At 36.8% G+C, this 25,113-nt stretch overlaps 1 protein-coding gene across 1 annotated transcript in view; it reads right to left on the bottom strand.

Moving 5' to 3' along the window:
- The window catches only part of arhgef1 (Rho guanine nucleotide exchange factor (GEF) 1), a 43,883-nt gene that overhangs the window by 2,656 nt on the left and 16,114 nt on the right, over positions 1-25,113 (bottom strand). The window contains exons 3-24 of the mRNA XM_079894577.1: positions 24,366-24,452; positions 23,924-24,037; positions 23,127-23,225; positions 21,741-21,783; positions 21,506-21,611; positions 21,197-21,337; positions 16,488-16,517; positions 14,594-14,711; positions 14,427-14,469; positions 14,083-14,115; positions 12,617-12,796; positions 8,026-8,167; positions 5,668-5,823; positions 3,888-4,078; positions 3,629-3,775; positions 3,415-3,497; positions 3,159-3,284; positions 2,177-2,291; positions 1,816-1,916; positions 1,469-1,543; positions 1,302-1,377; positions 1,036-1,203 (exon numbers count right to left, since the gene is read on the bottom strand). Of these exons, the coding sequence (XP_079750703.1) occupies positions 1,036-1,203; positions 1,302-1,377; positions 1,469-1,543; positions 1,816-1,916; positions 2,177-2,291; positions 3,159-3,284; positions 3,415-3,497; positions 3,629-3,775; positions 3,888-4,078; positions 5,668-5,823; positions 8,026-8,167; positions 12,617-12,796; positions 14,083-14,115; positions 14,427-14,469; positions 14,594-14,711; positions 16,488-16,517; positions 21,197-21,337; positions 21,506-21,611; positions 21,741-21,783; positions 23,127-23,225; positions 23,924-24,037; positions 24,366-24,452 (2,374 nt within the window). The remainder of the gene's footprint in view (positions 1-1,035; positions 1,204-1,301; positions 1,378-1,468; positions 1,544-1,815; positions 1,917-2,176; positions 2,292-3,158; positions 3,285-3,414; positions 3,498-3,628; positions 3,776-3,887; positions 4,079-5,667; positions 5,824-8,025; positions 8,168-12,616; positions 12,797-14,082; positions 14,116-14,426; positions 14,470-14,593; positions 14,712-16,487; positions 16,518-21,196; positions 21,338-21,505; positions 21,612-21,740; positions 21,784-23,126; positions 23,226-23,923; positions 24,038-24,365; positions 24,453-25,113) is intronic.

Raw genomic sequence — 25,113 nt, 5'->3', positions numbered from 1 at the left:
ACTTGGAAGAATTGCCTTGTATTTTGAGGCTTAAAAAGGATCTATTACTAACATATGGTGAGAAATGGATGGAGTCCTATAATGTACAAAATATTAAATGACAGTGTGTATGTAAAACTATACTTAGCACAAAAACAGAATGTATACCCCTTGTTCTATTTATTTGTTTTATATTTTCCCTGTATTTCCATAATAGTCTTGTTACAACCCTCTAAGTCTATCTTTACTGTATGTTTTGTTTGAGGGAAGTGTTTAGTGTGTATTCTGTCCAGGAAGGCTGATTCCTGCAGACACATTATTACTACACCTTGATGGTCAGCTGACACCTACAGTCCTATAAAAAAATCTTGTCACTTCTCTTGTCAGCATTGTTGCTCGCTTGCTGTGTTTGATTTAATCTCTATCACATTAGCTTGTATTTGTAGTGTATTAACGTTTTTGAGTGATTTGAGAGTGTTTCATGTGATTGCTTGAGAGTTTGCTTGAAAGATACTTTGTGATTGACTAGTTCAGACATTTGACATGTGAAACAACAGTTTATCAACTTTGATTTTGGCATTGCTCTTTCTGATTTGTTAGCTTGCCTTTGTAAGTATCCCAGGTGTATATGATGATATTATTTATATATATATGTATATATATAATTAGTAGGGAGTCTGATGCTATTTGTTTTTTATTTATTGTTTATGCTTAAAGAGTCAGGTAAGTTAATTTTCTTTTCTTTTTTTCTGAATTAGGTTTAGTTAGAGAGAAATACTGTTTAGCTTTTCTGTTTGATATTTTGGCCTTGTCGGTTCCTAAATTTAAAATCCATTTTCATTGCCATTAAAGCATTCAATTATTTAAAAAAAATCTTTATTGTTTCAATCTAAAGTCTTTTTACTTTTCATGTTGCGTCCTTTACCCTAGGCAGGGCATAACAACTATATAAAACATTTTCTTGAAAATCAATAATAAAAATTAGGTCAAAAAAAAAAGAAAAAGAAAGAAAACAACAAGCTAACTCACTGAAACTCATTAAAAACGCTCACTCACCAGTGGCCACGTCTCTGAGAAAAACAGACTCCAGTTTGATGATTGGACTCAGCATCAGTTTGCCTTCTTGAGCAGCGATGTTGCTTTTGCTCTGACATTTCAAAACCATCTTATCATCCTGCTTCTGAAGCAAGACCAGCAGGTCTGACAGCAACACACAGTGCACATCTGCAAAGACACAAAAAATAGAGTGAGTAACAGGCCTGGTTCTTGATTACAGACTGATGACACTGAAAACCATCAAATTTGTCAATCTGCAAGATTACCGATCGCTTTCTCCTTGGTCACCCTCCATGTCAGAGATCCTTCATACAGCATCTTTCTGCTGGTCAGATCAATGTTCTGATGAATAGAGAAAAGAGTGGATATCATACCAGTCTGAGAGTGCCTTCATTAGTAACGGAACTGATACATACGTCAAGATATTTCTCACCTTGTACTCACTGTAGAGGTCATTACTGGGTTTCAATCCTGAGGTGTCTAGTCGGCGCTGGTAGTCTTTCAAAATCTGAGTTTAAAGAAGAGTGGAAATTTAGGAGAAAAAGAGTTGAGGGAGGTGGTGTGGAAAATGCATATTAGAAATTATGAATCAAGCTTAAACTATCCATATAGGGTGGGCGATATGACTTGACATTTTTTATCACAGTATGAGCAATTTTATATCACACTAAATACATACATAACAACATGCTGGAATGTAGTAATGCTACAGGCAATGCCAAACCACACAGTCTTAGTAGACCCTGTTTTTTTAAAAGAACTTGAACTGAATGTTCTAACCAGCAGGTTCTCCATGAGTTTGACTTCTTCATTGACGTGGTTAAGGACCTTGCGGCAGGATTCAGCAGCTTGGTTAATGTTCTCTTTTTCTGCTTCATCCACTGTAAGAAATTGACACTGGCTATAAACTTTGCATTTTTTTGTCTAATATATTGCAGTATTGTTAGTGTTGTCTAACAGTAATTATATAATCAGATATGCTGATTAAGCAATCAAATTAAGGATAATTAATTGCATATACTGTCAATTGCTGAGAAAAATCCCAAAAGACAAGATTTTAAGACATTACAATATTGGAGGCAGCACTATTTGCACAAAAGGTTTACTATAAATAAAGTATGAATAGAAATGAAACACACACCTGTGTCCTTTGCAATATTGGCCAGCAGAAGAGGGTACTTGGTTAGTCTTTGCATCTCTATGGGAATGATATCCTTCAGCTGTAGCCTCCGACACTGTGGCTTACTCTCTGCGTCCTACAACACAAACACAAAAGATTCCATTTCCCAAAAGACTTTCTGAGATAGAATAGAATAAAACAGAATTTCCCATTTTTCCATCCAAAGTTGCACATTTAACTTATGCACAAAATTGGAATTTCACATAAAACATTTGCGATTAATGCGAGCACCGTTTGCATCCAGTGAGCAGAGGAGAACAAAATGATCACTTCCTGATAAACTGCAGCTAAATATCACTAAGAAAAATGGAAGTTCCTGCAGTAGGAGAAGCCACTGTATTTAAACATTTCGTATATAATAAATTACTTGCGACCTCAGAGTGCACAGACGAAACGCAATAAAGTTATCTTGCTTTCGGAGGCGGATGCCTGCTGTTTGGGAACACAGCCGTGTAAGACAGTTCTGGCAGGTAATTATACCGGATCACTTTGACGAGGGACTTTGGGCAGGCATTTCAGAATGACTAGAACAACATTTCAGATGCTGTGCAATGAGATTGTTCAGCTGGTTAGTCTAGTTATGCTGTCCCATTGCAAAGTCATAATGTTTTTTTTTTATGCACATTGAGGAATTTATTCTGTAAATGTGTTTCCATCGCAGTTTATGTGCATGTCCTCTTATCGGATAAAAAGTTTATCTGACTCAATTGAGCACATGTGCATTTTTTAGAATTGATGTGCATTTTGGCATTTCCATCCAGTGTTTTTTTATGTGAATGATGAAAATGTGCATTAAAAATAGGTGGATGGAAACGTAGCTAATGACTACAAGATGCCAAGTCTCCAGAAAAAGTCAAGTTAACACTTTTACCCATGACAATCCATTTGTGTCTGTCGACTACTAGCAATAACAAGGACAACAGTGTTTTAAGTGTAAACGTACCAGTATGAAAAGATTAAAACGGGGGTCCTTCTTCTGTCTGCTCTTTATCAGCTCCAGAGCCCAGGACTGGTAGCTACAGAAGCGTGCGGTAAGCTTCTGAAACCATTCTCCTTCTGATCCGCTGAACTACAGAGATAAAGACATGTCTGCTTGTATAACAGCAAATATACATTCAAGCATTCAAGATGAATTCTGAATGACCCAGTGTTAAAAAAACAAGGAAAAACTAGTGTTTGGCACACTCTAAGCCACTTACCCTGTTGAGAAGTGGCGTGCTTATGATTTTGACAATGTAATCATCTTCCTCGCGCAGTTTTTTCAGGTTCTCATAAAAAGCATCTAAAAAAAAAGAATGAATTTTAGCTATATCAAGTCTGTTGTGACTATTTATGTACGACTTGAATGGCAATCAAAATATTTTATAACCATGCAGATTTCAGTGTATTAATGCATTTGAGGTAGTTACGTACAGTGCATCTCTATGATCTCATCCAGGCTGGGGAAGATGGTGGCCAGCTCAGTTACGCTCATAATCTCTTCCCTCTCCAGTGGTCGAGAAAACACAGTTTGCAATACGCTCAGCATACGAACATGAGCGTGCTCTGTCGCAAACAGCTCTGAGAGACACAGAAAGAAAAAAATTTTCATCATTGCACCTTGCTACATAGCAGATCCAACAAAACATTAAGGCATTTTTATCATTTTTTTCAATGTTCTTGCATTTATTACCATTGATGACTTCTTGTCTTTTGATTTCCTTCTTGCTCAGTTTTTTCAGGTTCTCACTGGGGGCAAGTTCCCTCCAGTTGGGCGGGTCCTGCTCGAGCTCTAGGAGGCGGGGCTCCATTTCCTCCTGCTGTGGGAAGGGGCCAAAAGCAGGACCAGTGAAGGGGCCATCGGTCAACATTCCACCTTCCACACTGTGAGAGACAAATAAAGGGAACAAAGTGAAAAGGGATACATGCATTTTAAGCAATGTGAAAATAGTTAAAGGGTTAGTTCACCCAAAAATTAACATTCTGTCATTAATTACTCACCCTCACGTCGTTCCAAAACCGTAAGACTTTCGTTCATCTTCGGAACACAAATGAAGATCTTTTTAATAAAATCTGAAAGATTTCATTCCCTTCATTGACAGCTACGCAACTACCACTTTGACACCTCAAAAAGTTCATGAAGAGATCGCAAAAACTAATCCACAAGAATTGAGCGGTTTAGTCCAAATTTTCTGAAGAGACTTGATTGCTTTATGTGATGAACAGATTGAATTTAGTCTTTTATTCACATTTAAACATTGATCAGCGAACATAAACAGAAGCTCAACCAAACCAAACAATCAAACGTGCTGCGTAACACACGAGAATGAACCTCATTGGTTGCTGCGTAACACACGAGAATGAACCTCATTGGTTCTCGCACGTCAAGCGAACATGCTTGAGCTTCCGTTTATCACAACTGATGTGTGAGTTGTTGAATGTTTATATGTGAATAAAAGCCTAAATTCAATCTGTTCATCATATAAAGTGATCGAGTCTCTTCAGAAAATTTGGACTATACTGCTCAATTAATATGGATTAGTTTTACAATCTCTTTATGAACTTTTTGCAGCGTCAAAGCGGTAGTTGCGTAGATGTCAACGGAGGGACAGAAATTTCTCAGATTTCTTTAAAAAGATCTTCATTTGTGTTGACATGAGAGCGAGTAAAATAATGACAGAATTTTCATTTTTGGGTGAACTATCCATTTAAGGTAGCCTGGGAAAACCCAGACAACTTCCAGCAAATTCAGATTTGCTCGAGAAGTAGTCTGGCAAAGAGCTCATTCAAGCCCATTTCCATGGCCTAGAAATCGCGGCACCAATCAGAAACGTTGAGGCGGGCTTTACACAATGACGATCGCTCTGATTGGTTTTAGGTCTATCCAATTGCGCCCAGAGGCATTTGAGCGACGTCCGTTCAACTTTTAAATGCATTATTATATTCAAATTGCAAACACATGAGGACAGTCTCCATGAAAGACCCACTGGCAGATGAACGTGCTACTACATTTCTCTCCGAAACGGTAGGAAATTAAATTAGATAAAGATGACGAAGTAGTATGTCCCAAAGCTTGCCTACTTTTTTGCTACACATTCAAAAGTAAATACCTTTTCTTCACAAAAAGAGTACATACTTTTATGGCGTAGTGTAACTTAGGTGAATTGGCATGCAGCATATGGCTTTACACGATGACGATCGCTCTGATTGGTTTTAGGTCTATCCAACTGCGCCCAGAGGCATTTGAGCGACGTCCGTTGGTGACGCCCCTTTGGAAATGATTTGTCTATGGAGCTTTGCCAGACCATAACTCAGTTACTACTGAGAATGGTCTGGTTTTAACCAGGCTACATTTAAGGTAGTGATGATCACAAACTCTGAACTCAGTATGAGTTACTGAGAAGCCTTTTGTGCTGCTGTCTCCTGTGGATGGTGTGTATATGAGTGTGCGTGACAATTAGTCTTTGCCTTACGGGACTGAATGCTGTGGGGAGGGTGAGAGGGGATGGGAAGTGGAAGTTGACTGCAGGTCCACGTCGCTACGGGAGCGAGACTGCTTGGCCCGGGTAGAGCCACCACGGCGAGAGTGACGGCGCTCCACACAAAGGCTCTCACTGCGCCGCACATTCCTGAACACCCAAGAGAGGGTGGGAGGTTGAAGAGAAGAAGAGGATGAGGAAGGAAAGGAAAGGAAAGGAAATAAAGGAAAAAAAGAAAAAAGGAAAAGGTAGAGAAGCAAAAGGAAATAGAAGGGAAGCAATCAATAGGTAAGTAAAAAGAAAATGAAAGAAAAGGAAAAGAAAGAGGAGGGTGAAAGGAAAGGAAACAGGAAGACAAAGATATAGGAAAGGAATAGAAAGGGAAAGCAAAGGAAAAGAAATGGAAATGGAAGAGGAAAGAAGTGAAAATAGAAACCAAAAGAAAGGGAAAAATGGGAAGGAGAAGGAAAGAAAAGAAAAGGAAAAGAAAAGAAAGAAAAGAGAGGAAGAAAAGAAAGGTACAGAAAGGGAAAAGTAAGATGTAAGGGAACAGGAATGAACGAGGAGGATAAAAAGACAAGAAAAGGAAAATGAAGAATAAGGGGGGGGGGGGGGATAGGAAAATAAAGGAAATTGAAGGGTTGAAGAGTGGAAAGGGAAGGGGTAATGAAGTCGCAGAAATGTTTTAGTGCATGGAAATGTTTAAAAAAAACAAACAGTGGAAGGGACAGACAGATGTCAGTGAGGTTAGACACCACAGATCAAAGGTAACATGAATAGATGATAGAAGTAGAAAATGTAAAAATTATGAAGTGAGAAACAGAGAGTGAAATGTGAAGACAACTGATGTTAAAACCACTATACTATATAACATGTTATTAACTAGTTCATCAAGGAGATTCATTCAACCCTATAATCCACATTAGAAAAACATCTCCATTTCTTTCTAAAAGTATCATATACACCATCGCAATGCATTTGAACACCTAAAACACTAATTGGCAAGTAACTGGGTTCCACTTGTGCAAAGCAATCCAAAAAAGCAGATACTTCTGCCCTGAATCCCTACAGCCCAGAAACCAGAGTAGAACCATACTTAGCCATGCAGTGAGTGTCTGTGTGAGTCTGTATGTGAATCTAAAGCATAAAAAACCATGCCACTCATTTTCCAAAATTTCTACGATATGAATTATATCACATAATGTGATCTGTGTTTGGTAAGAGCATGTGTGGATCAGTAGCAGCTTGAGGCTGGCAGAAAATCCCAGAGACATTCGCGCAGACCCACCTTGTCTTCCTTCTGTAAAAACATAGGACAACGAACAGTTAACAGCATACCTGACAACAAACCGTTTATCAACAACATACACCAAACCAAAACTTCCGACTATAAACCAACTAACCTCGAAGAAAATCGAATCTGAAGGCCAACAACAAAGCGAGACAACAACAGACAACAGCAACAAACAATGCTTCCACATGAAGGACAGTTGCACGAGCAAAATAAAAATGCACAGCTAATTCAGTTATGCTAGTTTTATGCCATATACTATAAACAATAAGTAAAGCAGCTACATTTAAGTTTAAAATCTGATGACCTGAAGGTTCAAATCCCTCAAGTAACTATCGCCTTTGTACCATAGCGCATAACATCAGGTTGCTCCTGCTAAATTTTCCCTGTCAAACGTGCACCATAAGTCACTTCGGATGACAGCTTCTGCTAAATAACAACCTTCTAACTACAGAACCAAAAACATAACTCTCCAAATAGTTGAGTGGTCGTAATATTTACCCAAATCTCACAATCTGCTTATTTTGATAGCTTTGTGCCTTGGCGCGACATTGCAGGACACAGCGTTGGATGGCTGCGAAGGAAGACTGCGGGATGCTCACAAAAACTGAAAGCTTACAAAAATGACTCACATAGCAGTACATCATGTGGGACGAGGAAGAAACAGACAACAAGAAACAAAAAAAAAAATGAGGCAACAAAATGCAGAGAAAAAAGTGAGGAGTGGGAAAAAAGGGTGTTAGGATAAGAGGGGAAAGGGAGGGAGGTGGTATGCACAGTAAGGGATCATCTTGGTCTTTGCTGTCCACAAGGAGGGTAGCGTATATTGCGGGCAGCAGCAGGAGCAGTAGCACAGGAGGGACACAGCACGCTCCCCAGGACAAAGCAGACAGGGAGTTTTACCACTCTCCCTTTATTATACAGTGGAAGGTAAAACTGTAACTAATTCTGCACAGTTATAAAAGTATGCTAACAGTTTGTTTAGTTATTTCATTGTGAGTTTTGCATTTTTTATGTGTTGTCTCTATATATTCTCCTCATTCTTTTTCCAGCTTTCTTACCTGCCACTTTCCTGACTATCCTCTGGAGGGATGTCAATGCCAGAGAGAGGTTCACAGATGGTGAGACCCCCACCAATGCTGACAGGAGATGCATCACCCCCCTCTGAGACTGGTTTGGGGTCTGACCGGTTGTTATTGACACCTATACGAGGAAAGAGACATCATTTCTGCACATGAAACACTAGGGGGTCATTCAATATTAACGCCAGTTTTTTTGTTTTTTTTTACCTTATCGTTAACTAAAACTATTAACATTTTTAACATGTTTGATATGTTAAAAGATGAAATAATATAAAATATAAATATTAAGACGAAAATCTTACAACTAAACGGAAATTAGAAATGTGGCCTTGGCGGCTAACTGAAGCAAACTGGAAAAAAACAAACTAAAACAAACTAAAAATAAAACCTAAATAGTAATATAAAAATAATATAAAACAGACAAAAGCACATAACAAAATGACCAAAAATGTACTTAAATTTAAAATTAGTGCTATCAATCGATTAAAAAATTAACTAGATTAAAATAAAATAAAAAAAATTATATAAAAAAATAAAAAAGATCAATCGCAATTAAAAACACTTATGTTTTATACTTTTTTTATACATTTCATAATGTAATAATTTCACAGTTAATCTCCAAATTAAATTAAACAAAATAAAGACAGTATATTTTAAATACTTGTTAAATGGCATCTTTTTATGAATGAAGGCCAGTATCACCGATACTAATGCAGGTACTGATGTCTCAATGAAAATCATTTTAAACATTAATAATTATAGCCATTCAACATTACAGTGTAATTGAATGAAAGCTATCAAATTTTTTTAAAACATTTATTAGGCTTCATAAAATAACAACCTCACATAAACCCATAATAAATGTCATATTTACCTGTTCCCCTTCATACCTGTCTAACAGGTAGGAAATATACAGAAATTGAATAAAGTTATCAAACAGTCTGCACTGCATAAATTATAAATTAAATATAGATTAATCCTTATTAAAGCTACAAATGTTCTTTAGTCAAGAGCAGTGAGTGATTTTCTCTGTCACCTTTGTTCTTTGATTAACATTAATGAGACAGCTTTAGTGGCTGTTGAATTTAGTTCAAGCGCGAAGGAGAACTCGATTCTGGCGCGCTGTCTGTGCACACGATACTGGTGCGTTTCTTTCTGTGCATTGTGTGTGTGTGTGTGTCACAAAGACAGGATGTTCATAAACAGCGCGTTCTCTCTTGACTTGTCACGCTTGAATGGTTTAACGGCATTTGCATGAATAAAAGCGTGATCATACAATGTACCGCTAGCCAAAGGATGGCGAAAAAAAATGTAAATGTAATTGCATGCGTTAACGTTGACAGCACTAAATAAAATATTAAAAAATAAAATAAAATGAATATACTATAATAATAATTTTAATTATAATATACTTATTATGTAGTAGTAGTAATCGCACGATGCAGGAGAATCCAAACAAACACTTCTTTATTAAATCCAAAAAGGAACATACAGGAGATCGCCGGAGCAAACTAACACACAACCACATAAAAACATAGACGATACCGAACAATGAAACAAAGGAAACTGAGGGCTTAAATACACAGGGGAGTAATCAAAGTAAAACAGAATAGGTGCAGGAACTAATTAACTACCAGGGAGACTAATAATGACCAGAAACACAGGCAAAACAGGAACAGGGAAAACAGAACCAAAACAGACATAAAACTACACGTTACAATACTATAATAGTATATAAATATTACTAAACTAACACTGAATTGCACATACTAATATCCTTTATTTGTACATTTTGATTACTTTTGCCAGCATCTAATGCTCACTAAATGTTTAGAAAATAATCTAAAGGGGCTACATATAAGAATTTTCATGTATCAATCGCTTATTTATTGCCAGTGTTTGAACAGCTTGTAATGAAACCTTCCCGAATGTCCTAGGTTGTCTATAAAGCCTGTAGACTGATTTTTATGTAAAGGACTCTTTGCCGAGAAAGTTAAAAGGATGTGGCGTTTACGTGTGCTCCCTAGAGCAATGACACATGAATTGAATGCTTACAATGTTCAGGATAATGCCGAAAGAGCTATTTTGTACTGTAATGTCAATGTGTTGTACAAAGAAAAGGGATTAATTAAAACTATAGTCTTAATCCTTATCCATCAGTTTGACTAAATCTGAATGAGCTGGAAAACGTCCTTCATTTTCTATTTTCAGACGTCAGAAGAATAACGTAACACTTGGTATTTTAATGTGACATGGTATAACAAGAATATCTATGGCAAGAGCTCTTTTCAATCGCTGCATTCTTTTCCTCCTGTTTGTTTTCTTAGTTCCCTTTTTATTCCGCTGTAACACTATGAAAAAAGACATTTGTGGTCTGTTCTTCCTATTTAACTAATAATATACATCCCTTGAATGATTTACTGGAATGCACTAAGAATCTCTTGTTTTGTCCCCGAATCGTCACATCTCTTTCCAGGCTTGTTTTCACACAAGCTTTAAAATGTAACTGTCTCTCTTTTTTACTTCTAATCCCTATTAGTAGTGTTTACTGAAATGTTTCTAAAGCAGTTAAATACAATATTTGTTATCTGTTAAAATGACGGAAATCACTTTGAAATAATATCACTTAGTGTTCCAATTATTGGTTATCAGTTACCAATTATCAGCTGTTCCAATGTATCCTATTTTTGATATTTAACATTTCTGTAATATTGCTGGGGAAATAATTTTGAGATTATTCATGGTTTGTTGTAGTAATTTGTTAATGATTTTACACTTTTAAATGTCCTTTTAATGTTCAATGGTTGAGCAGAATAATATCATCTCATTATACCCAATTTTTGAAAATGTGTATTATTGTGTTCAAAGAGCAAAACTTTCCTTGATTGTTTACGGTTTAACAGAAGTTAATCCCATAATTGTGCAAAGTGTCATGGGGTGTAGGAAAAAGGTGAATAGGTGAAAATGTACTTCATAGTCAAACTATCATAACAGTGCAATTGTAATAACCTCATCTGTTGATATAATGCAGACGCAGAGCTGGTGCAAACATATCCACATCGCTATGATCAGATGCTTTCTTAACTGCTACTTTCTTACTGCTGTCATCTTTGTTGTGCGTTTATTTTGTTATTGAGAGGAAAGCACACAGAATATATTTACATATTCATCTAAACATGCTGTCAGCAGCATGGATGGCGTTTGGGATGTTTTTTAACAGTATTTCACTGCAAAGGTATTTCCAACTTTTCTTTTTTCTAAGAGAAGAATGAGAAAGAAAAAAATAAATATAAATGTATATATATACTCGAGTATATGGGGCCATGAATCCCGTTCAGTCATTTGTACATCACATGTGCATGAGTGCAAGCACAAGCAAAAAGTTGCTGGATGCAGTTCACTTAACGACCACCGGTGTCACCAAAGCACCTAAACTTACATTTTGAATTCTACATATAGCCCCTTTAATAACACACAATCTTACAACAGATCTCAAAACAAAATTATACATTATAATTATACTGTAAATTATAATGCTTATAAATTTGAATGTAGCATTTAAAATGTTTTTAGTTTGTGTTTTTTATTTTTTTATTTAGACAAAATAGTATAGAATATGAAAATAATTAAAGGTAAGGTAGGCAATTTGTTTTATAAACACTTTGTTATACTGGTTGAAACTCTCTTCACATCATGATAGCAATCAATAATAATAAAAAAGTGGTCTAAATATTAAAACGTACATATCTACGCATGTTCCATCTAGTGTGGAAGTCTCAGGACCAAAAAATTTGCCCAATCATTCGGTCCGAATGCAATGATTCAATGTCTTACCTGCCTGTCAACATATGTATTTCCATACCTCTGAACACCCTGTTCACGCCGACAGTACAAGTCATCAGCGCGTTCCGTAAGGCTATGCAGAGTAGTATGCACAGTTACTGAGTACCACAAACAAACAGCAGCCGACTTTTACAGTTCCTCCTGAACCAAAACAATGAGCTTATGCTGCGTTCACGCCATGTAGTAACCGTTATTACAATATGGAAACCTGTGATGTTCTACTCTGAGCTGTTGTCGGACTTATGTGTGTCTATGTCAACACTATCAACACTGAAATTAATCTGCAGCAGTCAGGTGGTAAATAAGAGCTCTGTAAGTTGTTTATGTTCATTATTATTGTAATGTTATGTGCTTTGAGACATGAGGTTATTTAACACCGTCTCTCGTGACGCTTTGCAGAATCTGTTGTGTGCGTTCATGTGTTTTGAAGGAGGCGTGGCTTTGGAGACGCTCTGAAGGGAAGGTGGGATCTCATGCTTTCAAAGCTAACTTTCAATTGCTAGTCTCTCCACAATTGCCTAGCCTACCTTTAACAGCTTACCTGTATCAGCCACACTTTTAATACCTGTGCATCAATGAAAAAGTATGGTGGCAGCATAGATTTGTATGAATTGTTTTCATATACCTTTATATTCCCAGATGACTCAAACATACCATGTTTGTTGATTTCCCAGATGTCCAATGTGCATATATCAAAAACATGCACGAGACATTTTCTGATCCTCACCTGTGTCACTTTGAGAGTCGGGGCTGGGAGTCACACTGACGCTGCAGATGGCCGACTCTTCACTGCTCTCCGAGCCATGGGTGCTACCTGACCCTGCCACACCAGCTTTTCGCCCTGGAGTGGTGTTGCCATCACTTATGGACGTTCGATGAGGAGTGACAACTGGTTTGACTGGCTTTACTAGACCAAGAGAAAGTGAGAGAAAGAAATGAGAGCAGCACATTAATCATGTGTGATTATAAACTATTATTAAACATGGACATGATCATTGTGTGGTTCTAACAAGAAAACATGACAACTAGATGAAGGGGAAGGGGGCAATCTGGAGTTTGATCCAACAGTATTAGTCATTCATTGGGAAAAGCGGTTTCCAGGGTCCGCCAAGCCCAAAAATCACAAAAAGAGTAGGAAAGAAATCAAAAGGAGAAACCAAACACAGACAAACATCACACATGAAAACAAAGTATAATCTATTGATGAATACATCACCCTTAGTATATTGTAATGGTAGGATCATGAAAAGATTTGTAAGCAAGCATTAAAGTGCCCCTATTATGCTTTTTCGAATATTGCCTTTCATGTAGCCAGTGTGTAATATAGCTGTCTGTAAATGTAAACGGTCTGCAAAGTCGAAAGTGCACGATAAATAAAGTTATTGTCTCCCAAAAGAAAGAATTGAAGATGTAAAGAGTCAGTGGTTGAAATTACCACAGCAGTATAACCTTTTGACGATTGCTTCTCAAATCTCTGTGAGGTCTAAATGGGATTTACAAAACACTTATCCATTAAAGATGGGACAGTACCCACTTTATTTGGACCAAATTGCTCCTCAGAATCACAAACTGTAAGTATGATTGATTAACTAGTTCTTTCATAGATGTTTCATCATCTGCCTCGCGTTTGGACTGATATGGTAAAATCAACCCCATCTTTACTGTCCTTACAGTGTGAAAATCGCTGAGCTTTAGAAAGCCTACGTAGCTGAAATTCAGTTAAGGTAATGGACGTTTCGTTTCAGATACACGCTGTAGACCAATCACAACAGACTGTGCCATCTGGCCAATCAGAGCAGAGAAGGCTCGCGGAAAGGAGGGATTTAGAGAGACTGAATCTTCGGATGAGTCGTTTGAGAATCACTGAAAAATGTGGTGATGTGCAATGTATATTATGAGAAAAATAAAGTGTTTTTTGACCTTTGATGCCTGTTGTTGAAGACCTCCGAAACAAAATTAGGAACCTTTAAAATAGCATAATAGGGGCACTTTAAAGAACACTTTTTTCGATCATAAAGTCATCTCAACCAGAAAACCATATCATATTTGCTACATGGATGGATAAAGAAGTGGAAACTACAGACAAACCCATGTGTTTGAAGTGGAACATGCAAACATGCATTAGATTTGATTAGCAAGGGAATGTACCATCCGAGAATAGAGGATCTACACAAAGAGAACAGACCATAATACCTTCAAAGTCCAATCTAGTTTGCTTACCATCATCTGCAAGAGGAAAACATAGCAACACAAACAAGTTTCTTTAAATTTTACATCAATTTCTGATATTGTAGGTATTTTAATGAATATATGCAGAATGTTTCTCATAATATAAACAACAGAAGTGTCTTGTTTTTGTGTACATTGATTTCAATTATCTTAGCAGATGTCTGAGATGAAATGGGTAATTAGTGTAAATGGCAGAATGGAAATCGATGTGCGCAGTGAAATAATACAGGTTTGGTCAATGAGAGTGTGATGTAAGTAGGGCGTGTGTTCAAAGGAAGGGGAATGAAGGGATTCTGTGTAGTACATACGTAGTTTCCCTAGGTTTCTGGTGGGTTTGCTGGTACCCCATGGCTGTTCAACACAAACAGAAACAATGCAATTAGACATTCGATACAGATAAAACAAATACAGTCGATACAGTTACAAATATAGGAATTTATATTATATTAATGAACTATTGAGTATGTAATCAAACCTTCAACACAGAAGGGACAGAGGGTCGCCATCCTGACTTAGTCTTCTTGTTGTCAAGTGCTCTTGTCTTGACGCCAAGGTGCTTCATATAGAAGGCCACTGCTCCAAAGATGGAGTTACTGAAGGAACATATTTTAAATGTAAATAACATTCAGAAACGAAATTAATTAGGTTAAATAAATAAGTACCAATACAAAAAAAAAACATAAGAAATTACATTTATTGATTATGACTGATTTTATTTGACATGCACAACACAGACCGATGGGACAGATGCACACAGCGGCGCTATGTAGGACGGGTTTGTGTTGATGAGCCGCTAACAAAGAAATCTATTCACATAATGTTCTCTTTCCTAAAATGTAAGCGAGTGTAAATGTCAGCATTATCGTATATGTCTAAAGAATTGAAGTCTGTCAGGTAAAACAAGAACTTATTTATGCAGTTCAACCTGTCTGCTATTTTATTCCTACAATTACTCCTGATCAGAGGCTTCCTTAAATATTTAGTTTATACGTAGAGTTGCGCTTCAACTAAGTTTAATAATGCAAAAACACAAAAGAAGATATTTTAAAGAAGGTTGGTAATTAAACAGTTGCTGGTCCCCATTGACATCCATAGTAATTTTTTTTCCTACTATGGAAGTCAATGGGGTCCATCAGACGTTTGGTTACCGACTTTCTTCAAAATATCTTCTTTTGTGTTTAGCAGAAGAAAGGAAATCATACAGGTTTGGAACAACTTGAGGGAGAGTAAATGATGACAGAATTTTCATTTTTGGGTGAACTATTCCTTTAATGTGTTGTAAGAACCACTTCAACAATGTAATTTTGGCACTATGACACTTATGGTTTGTCACCCTTTATGTTTCAGGTTGGTTTGCAAAATGTTGGTTTTCTAAAAAAACTCAAACCATCTCAGACGTTTTTTCCTGTGATGGCAAAGCTGAGTTTTCAGCAGCCATAACTCCAGTCTTGAGATTCACACATGATCCTTCAGAAAACAAATCTAATATGCTGATTTGGTGCTAAAAAAAATAATTTCTTCTTATCATCAATGTTGAAAACAGTTGTGTTGCTTAATATTTTTGTGGAAACCATAATTTTTTTTTTTTCAGGACTCCTTAATGACTAGAACAATCAAAAGAGCAGCATTTATTTAAAATATTAACAGTAATAGTCAAATATGAATAGTAAGCCGCTGTATGTAGATCAAAGTATTTTCCTCTGACTGTTGCCATATATTGGTGAAGTGCAACTGAAATGATGTGATCAGTGACTTCTCAATGCAACCCCCGTAGCATACTATGAAATTGTCCAAGTACCTCAGGGGGGATCTTTAATTGACATCAAATCCTTTCCATCACTCTAAAAGAGCAGCAGAATCTCCAGTGAAGGGGGAGAAAAAGAAGAGGGAGGGGAAGGAGCGCTGAAAAGGGGACGGACAGAAGTCTGGAGGTGGAGACTGTGCACGTGCATGTCCATTGTCTCATGCACACATGGATTAAGTGACACATCTGTGCATGACTAAATTGACCAATGGCATGACCAACATGACCAACAGCTGCTCTTACGGACACACTATGCGCTAACTTCAACCGTGTTTTTTTTGTTTTTTTTATAAATGCACCAATTATTTTTTTTTTAAATAAACTCAAAACAACCAATTTAACTAAACTGCAAGAAATGACTGATATTTTCATGAAAACATTCCCTCAAAACAATTTTCAGCTGGAGAAAATATGGATTACCTCTACAGAAAAGTGAATATAAACTTTTACAACCACATAAAAGTGACTATATAATAGTTATAGTTAGAAAATGACAAAACTGCAAACCAGTCAAACCATGCAAATGACTACTGAGGAAAAAAAGAAGAAGAAAAAGACAACTCACCCTTTGTCCTTGTCGGCAACAATTGAAGGGCTGCGAAAAGCAAAACAGAAATAATTAGAGGGATATCAAAGGAAAAATGCAGCACAACGCTGGTCAAAAGAGCTCACCGTTTAAAGTTAAGAAACATTTTTTCTTCCTCGTTCTCGACTGGATTTTATCTCTGTTTTAGGACGGTGGAATCTGAAGCGTTCACACTTTCCCTGACCCAAAATGACAGTAACTGTTGTATTGTTTGTAGAAATCAAACTAATGAACATATTCTGTCACTTGCAAATGAAATAAAAAGAAAACTAAAATAAAAAAAAAGATGTAAAAAAATAGTGCTGCATCAAAAATTGCAATCCAGGCAAATTTTTGATATACAAAATTATGCAAAAATAAAAAGTTCAGTGAAACAATCTCTTGCAAAACTAGATGTCTAGAAGTCTGAGCTGGCACTACGATGGCACTCTCCTAAGGCACTGAGACTATCCAACAGCAATGTCCACAAGCAATCTAAGTGCCCCATCCACAGAACTTACTATTTAACTGTGTTTTTGTCTGATGCAACAAGCATGCAAGAACATGGAAATCAGATCCTCGTGTTTTCCTATGATAATATAAAAGGAGGAGTGTGATAAGGAATCCCCAGCGTCTGGCCAATCAAAAACCTTGATCCGCCTCTCAGATTAAAAGTGCAGCCAATAAGAGCCTCTGTAAGTGAGGTCATTACTGTTATACTGACGGAGGAGAATGAATGAGGGATAAAAAAAAATAGAAAAAATGTGCGAGAGGAAGCAGACAGTGTTTGAGAGAACAGAGGATGATTGTGTGAGTGAATATGAAGACTGAATAGCCATACTGAGACTAGACATTAAAATAATCAGTGTGAAGTCTCTGAGGACACATTATGTCTCTAATAATGCCACTGAATGAGTAAGAGACAATGATTTACATGTATTTTTTTCCAGTGCCTTTACAACATCACTTTCCCCTGGTGGATCTGGTATACATTAACTATTCTGTCTCTTTCGGTTCTGCAAACCGGCTTTTGTCCCTTGCAGTGTTTTCCTCCCTCTGCCGGCCTCAAACTTGACCCCTGTCTCATCCCTCTTTCTATATTTCTCTCTGGCAGAGAGCCAGAATGCAGAGACTTCCTGCCAGCGTGGCACTTCTGACACCATCATCTCTATACCACTTCCTCTCTGTTTGCAACAGTTTCTTTTCTCTTTTTTTTCTTTTTTTGGGGCAGAATCAGTTACATGTACAATCAAATGGTGCATTTTTTTTTATAGAAATAAAGGGTGTGACTAGGCAGAGCATTCATACCACATTGCAGGATTCACAATTGCTGAGCAGTAAAATATTTTTTTATTTTTACCAGAGTTGATTGGAGTCTGAATTGAACCTTAGGATATAAAGACTGCAAAATGTATGCAATATAATGTCAGGAAAACACGTCTTTCTGTGTATCTGCACTCAGAGAGCGACTAGTGTGGATTCATGAACAAATGAGAAATGACTCCTAAAAGTTATTTTAATGAGCCACCCAAAAAGATTCACAAATGTTCTCTTTGATTCAATTTGATGAATCCATAACTGACCAGTTACTGAATCATTATCTTACTCTCTAGTCTTTATATTCAGACATGCTTGAAACAAAATGAAGCCAGAAGTGTTTTGTGTCCTTGAGGTTTGTGTAATGATTTTAACTACAAGACACAATAAAAAGCTAAACTATGAATTAAATCTTATACACTACCGCTCAAAAGTTTGGGGTCAGTCTGGGGTTTATTCAGCAAGGACGCAGTTTAAGGTGAACTGTTCCTTTAAGCAAAGAAACTTGGGTGCTTTAATTGGCAGGGATCAAAGGGTCGATGAGTGCAGTAGATTCACATTAAAGGGAAAATGTGGGTTTGTAGGCATTAATATATTACACCCCACGGGTAGTGAGGACCCCCATGCAGGAAGTGAGACAGGAGGAGACTGCTGAGCCTTTCGGCTCTGCTGCACACTCTGCCAATCTGAATTCAGATCATTATTTCTGCACAATAAAAGCCAGCAGGGAAAATCTGGCACTCACTGCACACTGTACAGTAAAAGAACCACAAAGATCCCTCTAATGAAAGGTTTATCCTGTGGACCATGTGTACAATGTAGTCCCGAACTACATATATGAAAACAACAACACTGTACATACATTACCATTTGAAAGTTTGGGGTCACTGAGATTTATTTATTTGAAATGGTAATCATTTGTAACATTATATCGGTCACTTTTGATCCATTTAAATGTGTCATTGCTGAATAAAAGTGTTAAAGTGGTCCTATTATGTCCTTTTACGAAGTCTTGATTTCGTTTTTGGGGTGTACTAGTATGCTTTAATGCTTGATCATTCAAAAAAACACATTATTTTTCACATTATTACAGCACCTCTCTCCCCAGTCTGTCTCGAACGCGCCGTTTAGTTATCGATGATTGGTTAGCTAGCCCTGTGTGTTGTGATTGGCACCGCTTGTAAGCGCATGTTCGGGAAATATTTCATCTGCTCAAGTGTAAATATTAAGGATGGCGTCAATTTCAAACCAATTCAAGCGTGATTCAGACTTGAGAATGTTAACAAACAAGAGGATCATCCAGAAAGGATTTCAAGCACGGACTTTGCAAGCACGGATTTCACAGGATGTTTCAGAGTGGTATGTTTTTTTTTTTTGTAATTTTCTTATACATTTTACATATGATGTTATACACCATTTAATCATGATATCTGTCGGAAAACTATGATAATACAAACAGTCATCGATCGCAAAACCAAGGTTAATTTTACTAAGGGGCGGTGAACAGCCTTGCAAAAGTGAGAGCTTACAAAAGCTTCAGTGTACTATATCAACATTAATGTTGGCTAGCAGTCGAGAAGAGGCAAAGCTTTGCCCTCTGTTTACAGCGTAGCGACAACATAAAACTTATAATTGGAACTGTTAATAGAAAATGCAACTACAAATAATAAGACATATTTACAAGTTGTGATCCACAAACAAGAGATTGTCCCAACAAAGTGGGAACTGCTCCATTTTAGGAGAAGCTTTTTTGCGTAGCCTGCATTGTGGTTCTGGAAACTGTTCTCCGTAAAATGTGCAGCTCACAGATACACGTTGGGATTATAATGTTCAGGAACAGTGTTAAAAATAAATTTAAACCGCTCTAAGTTCGTCAGCCTTAGGAAGGTCAAACAAATGAGTTGTGGAAAAAACAGCATCTCTTTGACACAGCAGCTGCTCAACCAGGCCTCAACCCCTTTTTTGCGTATTCCGTGGGCAGAGATTATTTAAATTAGTAACATTGTGACTTCACAAAGCCTGGAAAAAACGTGTTGTAGTCCAAACGAGTCATTTGTTATAGTTCTTGGAAAGTGAATTCTGTTAAATAAAATATTTCCCTTTGGAGTGGACTTTGAACATTTGTAATCTTGCAGATCTTTTTTATGCTCAAACAGCAACATTACACACTAACTAAAGTTGAAAAAGCACAATATGACCCCTTTAATTTCTTAAAAAAAAAAAAAAAAAAAAAAACTGACCCTAAACTTTTACATGATAAAAAAAATATTTTAAAAGTAAATTTAGGCATCAAAACATTATAATACAGTATAAAAAACAATAGGGAAACTGAGCACAGTTAAATATCCAATGTTGACTAATACCAATTACATTTATTTTTAAAAAATCTGTAATATCAGCAGATAAGCAATATGGTACCGATATACTGTGAATCTCTTTATAAAGACTAGGAATATAGCGCACAAATCATATATACTACACTTTTTGGAAAAGAGCAGCCTGATCATTGTGCTAAATATCTCCCTTTGTGTTCCAAAAAAAATCATATCACGTTCATTTTAGGCAGGCATCCCTTTAACTTTTTGCCTTAAATTTTCAAAAGGTGACCCAACTGCAAAGAAGAAAGGCCCTAATCCACAACAAAAGAACTATTTTAGAGCCGTGAATGAAACTTCAATGGATACGTCAGCTGGTCCTTTGAGTTAATTGAACTGCATATCAAGCACAACAGTGAGTGGAGTGAATTCTGATACGACTATTATAGAATTCACTGCAAGGGGTCAAACAGCCCAGCAGCAAGAAGATCCTGTGCAGTGCGACACATTCAATAGGCATCAGTTAGCAGCCGGTGAGTGAATATCGACAGAGACTCCGGGGTTCTGATCCGCCGTGAATGCAGATTTGACAATAGCTGTATTCTGTCAAAGCGAATCGAGAGAGAGAACTGTTTGTGGCAAATGATCCTCTTTCCCACTGCATAGATGGTGTTTGACTCAGCAGGGACACACAAAAATCACACAGCAGACAGTCCGAAATTAGGACTGGATTATAGGATAGGCACTACGGAGGGCAGCAAAAAGTAAAGGTCTGGCTCTGCGTTTCAGACAAGACCAAGAAAACAGACACTCTGTAAACTGACCATAACATATGGGATAATTCCATCAAAACTAGGGATGCATAAATACAAATACTAGTAGGGCTGCACAATTAATGGAATAGATAATGACTAAGAAACTGAGTTTCTGTTTCATTGTATAACAATCTCACTGAAATCTATGGAGCACAGGGCTCAAAAATTCTACACCGGACACAATTTAAGCACAACTATAAAATCATTTGTTGAATAAAATAAGATTATTATTATTATTATTATTATTATTGACATCTCTTACTTGGCATCAACCATCTTTTCCAACAAGGATTCAGCTACAGCCTTCTCCTTCATCTCCATTGGGATGCGGTCGGTGGGACGATGAGATTCCACGTCACTTAGTTCATGCTCATTGGGAGTCATTCCCATCATCCTCTTCTGCCTAATGAGGGAAACAAAGACAAGTATGCTACTGGAGCACCAGGGATAGATGAACACTTGTTTTCAGAGCCTGACTTTTTTTTGCTTTTTATAATATACTGTGCATCATGAATGCAAAGTACTCCAGGTTCACTTTATTTTGAAATTCACTCACTGGTCACTGACTCACCTAAAGTCGTCCAGCTGCCGGTGTATCTCTAGACTCTGCGTGAACTTCACTTCAGTAACATAACGTCTTTGTTGGTCTTCGCTGAGAATTTCTACACGCAAGCGGTCTGAAGGAACACAGCGTAGTGAGAGACGAATGTAGGGTGAATGGATTTAATGAAACTACAGCAATAAAACAATATAAACATTAAGTGCAGTGAGAGAAGAACTTTCCTTTTTACTAGTGAAGGCCTTACCCAGTTCAGATGCTAAGTTATTTGGCACTGATACTTTGAGAATCTGGAAGAGAGAAGGAATGAACAGAGAAAATATGTTATTTTCAATCTAAATCCAATCGTAAGGATTTGTTATACTGGCAAGAGATTTCATTATATTAATTATAAAACTTAAAGTTGATGTTTTTCTGTCCTTCAGTGTAGACTGTAATTCAGCACAAAACCACCAGAGGTCACAACAATATAAATAACCAGATTCCACATGTCAACAGCCTTCATGTCAACTCAAAGAATTGTGCAAAGAGATTATATAATAGAAAATAGAAAAATTTGAATAGAAAAAAAGGACAACTTAAAAAAAAAACTAAAAAAAACCCAAGTCATTCATCAGGGGAGGTCATTCCCATGACCCAAACAGGAAGTTAGGGTAGGACAAACACTAAGATGAGACAGAAAAGGAGAACATGTCTAAAATAAGGATAAATAACACACAGAGAAAAATGTTACATTGGACAGAAGGGATATGCAGACAGAATGGGGAAAAGGACAAAGACAAAAAATGAAGTCTAAACAAAGATGGATTTGGGGAGAAACAGATGAGCAGAGAAATGACCTGATATACAGTATCATAAGAAATTAAAAAAAAGAACTGGGTAACATACTCTAATATAGTCTATCTCTAATGGCTATATTAGAGGTATTCAAAATATAGTCATAAAGAACCATAAAAATTCACTCATACCAATGATGAAATTAAGAAGCACTCCAGTCCAGTCCTTTATTTATTTTACTGCAAAATAAAACCCACTTGAAAAAAATAAATAAAATCGTATCACTCTAAATGCTTACTGCCAAGTTAGAACAGCTAACTTTTAAACAGCTTTTTGTGAATAATTGTATAACTATTAATCATGCTGTTTTCTGACCTTATAATAATTAAAAGTTTATGTTTATACAAGTTTATACAAAATAAAAAATATAAATAAAATGACAAGGAATGACACGGACAAGTGATGGTTATGTGCCAACTACCATTCTGCACTTTTCTAATTTCATCAGAATTTTTTTTTCCAAATCTCTTGTTTTTGCTCCACTTGTATTTTTTTTTTATGTTCCACGTATAAGTTTATGTTAATCTGCCTATTTCAGAAAACAATGAGCAAAAACCATTTCTCCACTTTGAAAGACAACAAGCTCAAAGACAAGATTGACGAACAGCAGATCATCTGTGTGATAAATAAAATACCCCTTCAAAAATATTCCCCAGGTTTCCTTTAGGGAGTCTAACAAAAACAGAGACAGTAAAACGAGGGTAGACTGAAAATTGTGACGGAACAAAGAGGAAAACTTGTAAAGAGATAAACAAACTTGACAGCTGAATGTCTAGAACTCTTCTTGTTCACATACCGCTCCTTTTTCAAGGAAAGTGTTGTAGAATTCCCCAAAGTGCTTCTTTGTGTCTTTGGCACTGAAGTTCTTGAAGAGGTCAGCATGAAGGTAGCATAGCTAGAACAGGGGAAAAGAGAGAGAGAATGAAGGCGGGAGATTAAAGAAAAACAAGAATACCAAAACTGACAGATGTAGACACCAAAAAAAAAGAGGGATAGTGATGTGTGCTATGTTAACCTATACGTGGACTATTGACTGGATGGAGAGGCAGTTGAGTTTTTTAGAGCAGTGAGAAAAGAGTATCAGGAGGAATGACAGGGACAAATGGGCCAATCTAAAATTAATGAACACAACATAGTACCTGCTGGATTTGAAACCAAACATAACTGGTCTAACTCAATAATACATTATAGGTCCACAAAAGGAAAACAATATAGGGTAAGATGTCCACCTTACTCCTACTCCAACTAATTTAGATTATTCATCTGAACATTAGCATCTGTGAGATGTATCCTATCTGAAGAGTTTTGAGGTTAAATGAAAAGATGAAGGATTTGGATTTGGGAGACGGTACCTCGGGTAGATCACATTGGCTGCATGCCAAACAAAGGAAGAAATACTCATGCTTTAAATCACATGAAAAGGGCTTCTGAATACTAATACATACATGACACCCTCACCCCCTAAACACACATCATTCATAGCTGAACAAGAGATAGTGTAAGAAACACACAGAGCCTCACATACTGTACTAAAGCAAGCGCATGCATGCGAACTGACCAAAATAAACTGGCACACATTCTGTAATTTCTCACCACAGGAGCACAGTCAAACTGTAACATGACATGATGAATGAAGACCAGCAGGTGGGTGGGCCTGGACTTCAACAGTTCAATACTGTTAAAGTGACTGCACTGATCATCCACCATCTGAGAAGAAAAGTGATTACGTGCATATAAAAAAATGAATTAAAAACAAACATGTATAATGTAAATATACACTACAGTTTGGTAAGATTTTTTAAAGTTTTTGAAAGAAGTTTCTTATGCTCACAAAGGCTGCATTTATTTCTTCCAAAATAAAGTAAAATTAGTAATACTGTGAAATATTACAATTGAAAATAACTGTTTTCTATTTTAATACATTTTATTATGCGGTGATGACAAATTTTCTGCGTATTTTTTGATCAATTTAATGCATTGATTAACCTCAAATATACTAAAAGAACTACTAGTTCTGAGCTAATGTTTCACTCACAGGTTGCTCATCATTCTCAAAGTCTTCATCCTCTGCTCCAATTATATTCATGGCTGGATTCGAACTCTGAGCACCTGACGGCCCGCGCTGTGGAGAGAGAAAGATGAGATTTAACAGAAATAATCTTAAAAAACAAAAAACAGCACAAAAAAATCCTAAGGGGTGTTAACGTTTGTATGATTTTTTTTTTTTTGAATATTGGTAGACTGAATTTTAATTACAGGACTCAAAAATAAAAGGATGGCCCGGTTAAAATATAGAACACTTTTAATAAAGAAGATGAAGTGTTGGTAAGGAAGTAAAAGAATGTATTGTGGCCATCTACACAATACTAATAAAGAACAGTTCCCTCCACACTATAAAAATGAATAAAAACAAAGCCCTTAACAAATGTTACATACTGTGTGTAACATTATACTGCCATTATGAGTTGATTTCTAATTAAAGGAGAAGAATTGAAAACATTAAAGGGGCTATGTGTAGTTTTTCTACTAAAATGAATCCTTTTTTTATTGCCTGTGTGTAAAGGGGTTGTAATCTCACATTAAAATGATCCACTTGGCGGGTTTTGCTATTACCTCTGAAAGCAAGTATTCCTATTTCTATGTGAAGGCTCCGGGTCGGCTTTACCGCGAAATCCAGTGACGTGACTGAGACCTGCATGCGCGCTCCCGAGCCTCTCGCCTCGTCTACTGACTTTGCACTCAACAGCGACGACACTGCAACTTATGACATTGAGTCTGCTAAC

Source organism: Squalius cephalus (genome assembly GCF_949319135.1).
Source record: "Squalius cephalus genome assembly, chromosome: 15".
NCBI lineage: Eukaryota > Metazoa > Chordata > Actinopteri > Cypriniformes > Leuciscidae > Squalius > Squalius cephalus.
The sequence above is the reverse complement of the archived record's forward strand: the minus strand, read 5'-3'. Positions and strand labels throughout refer to the sequence as shown.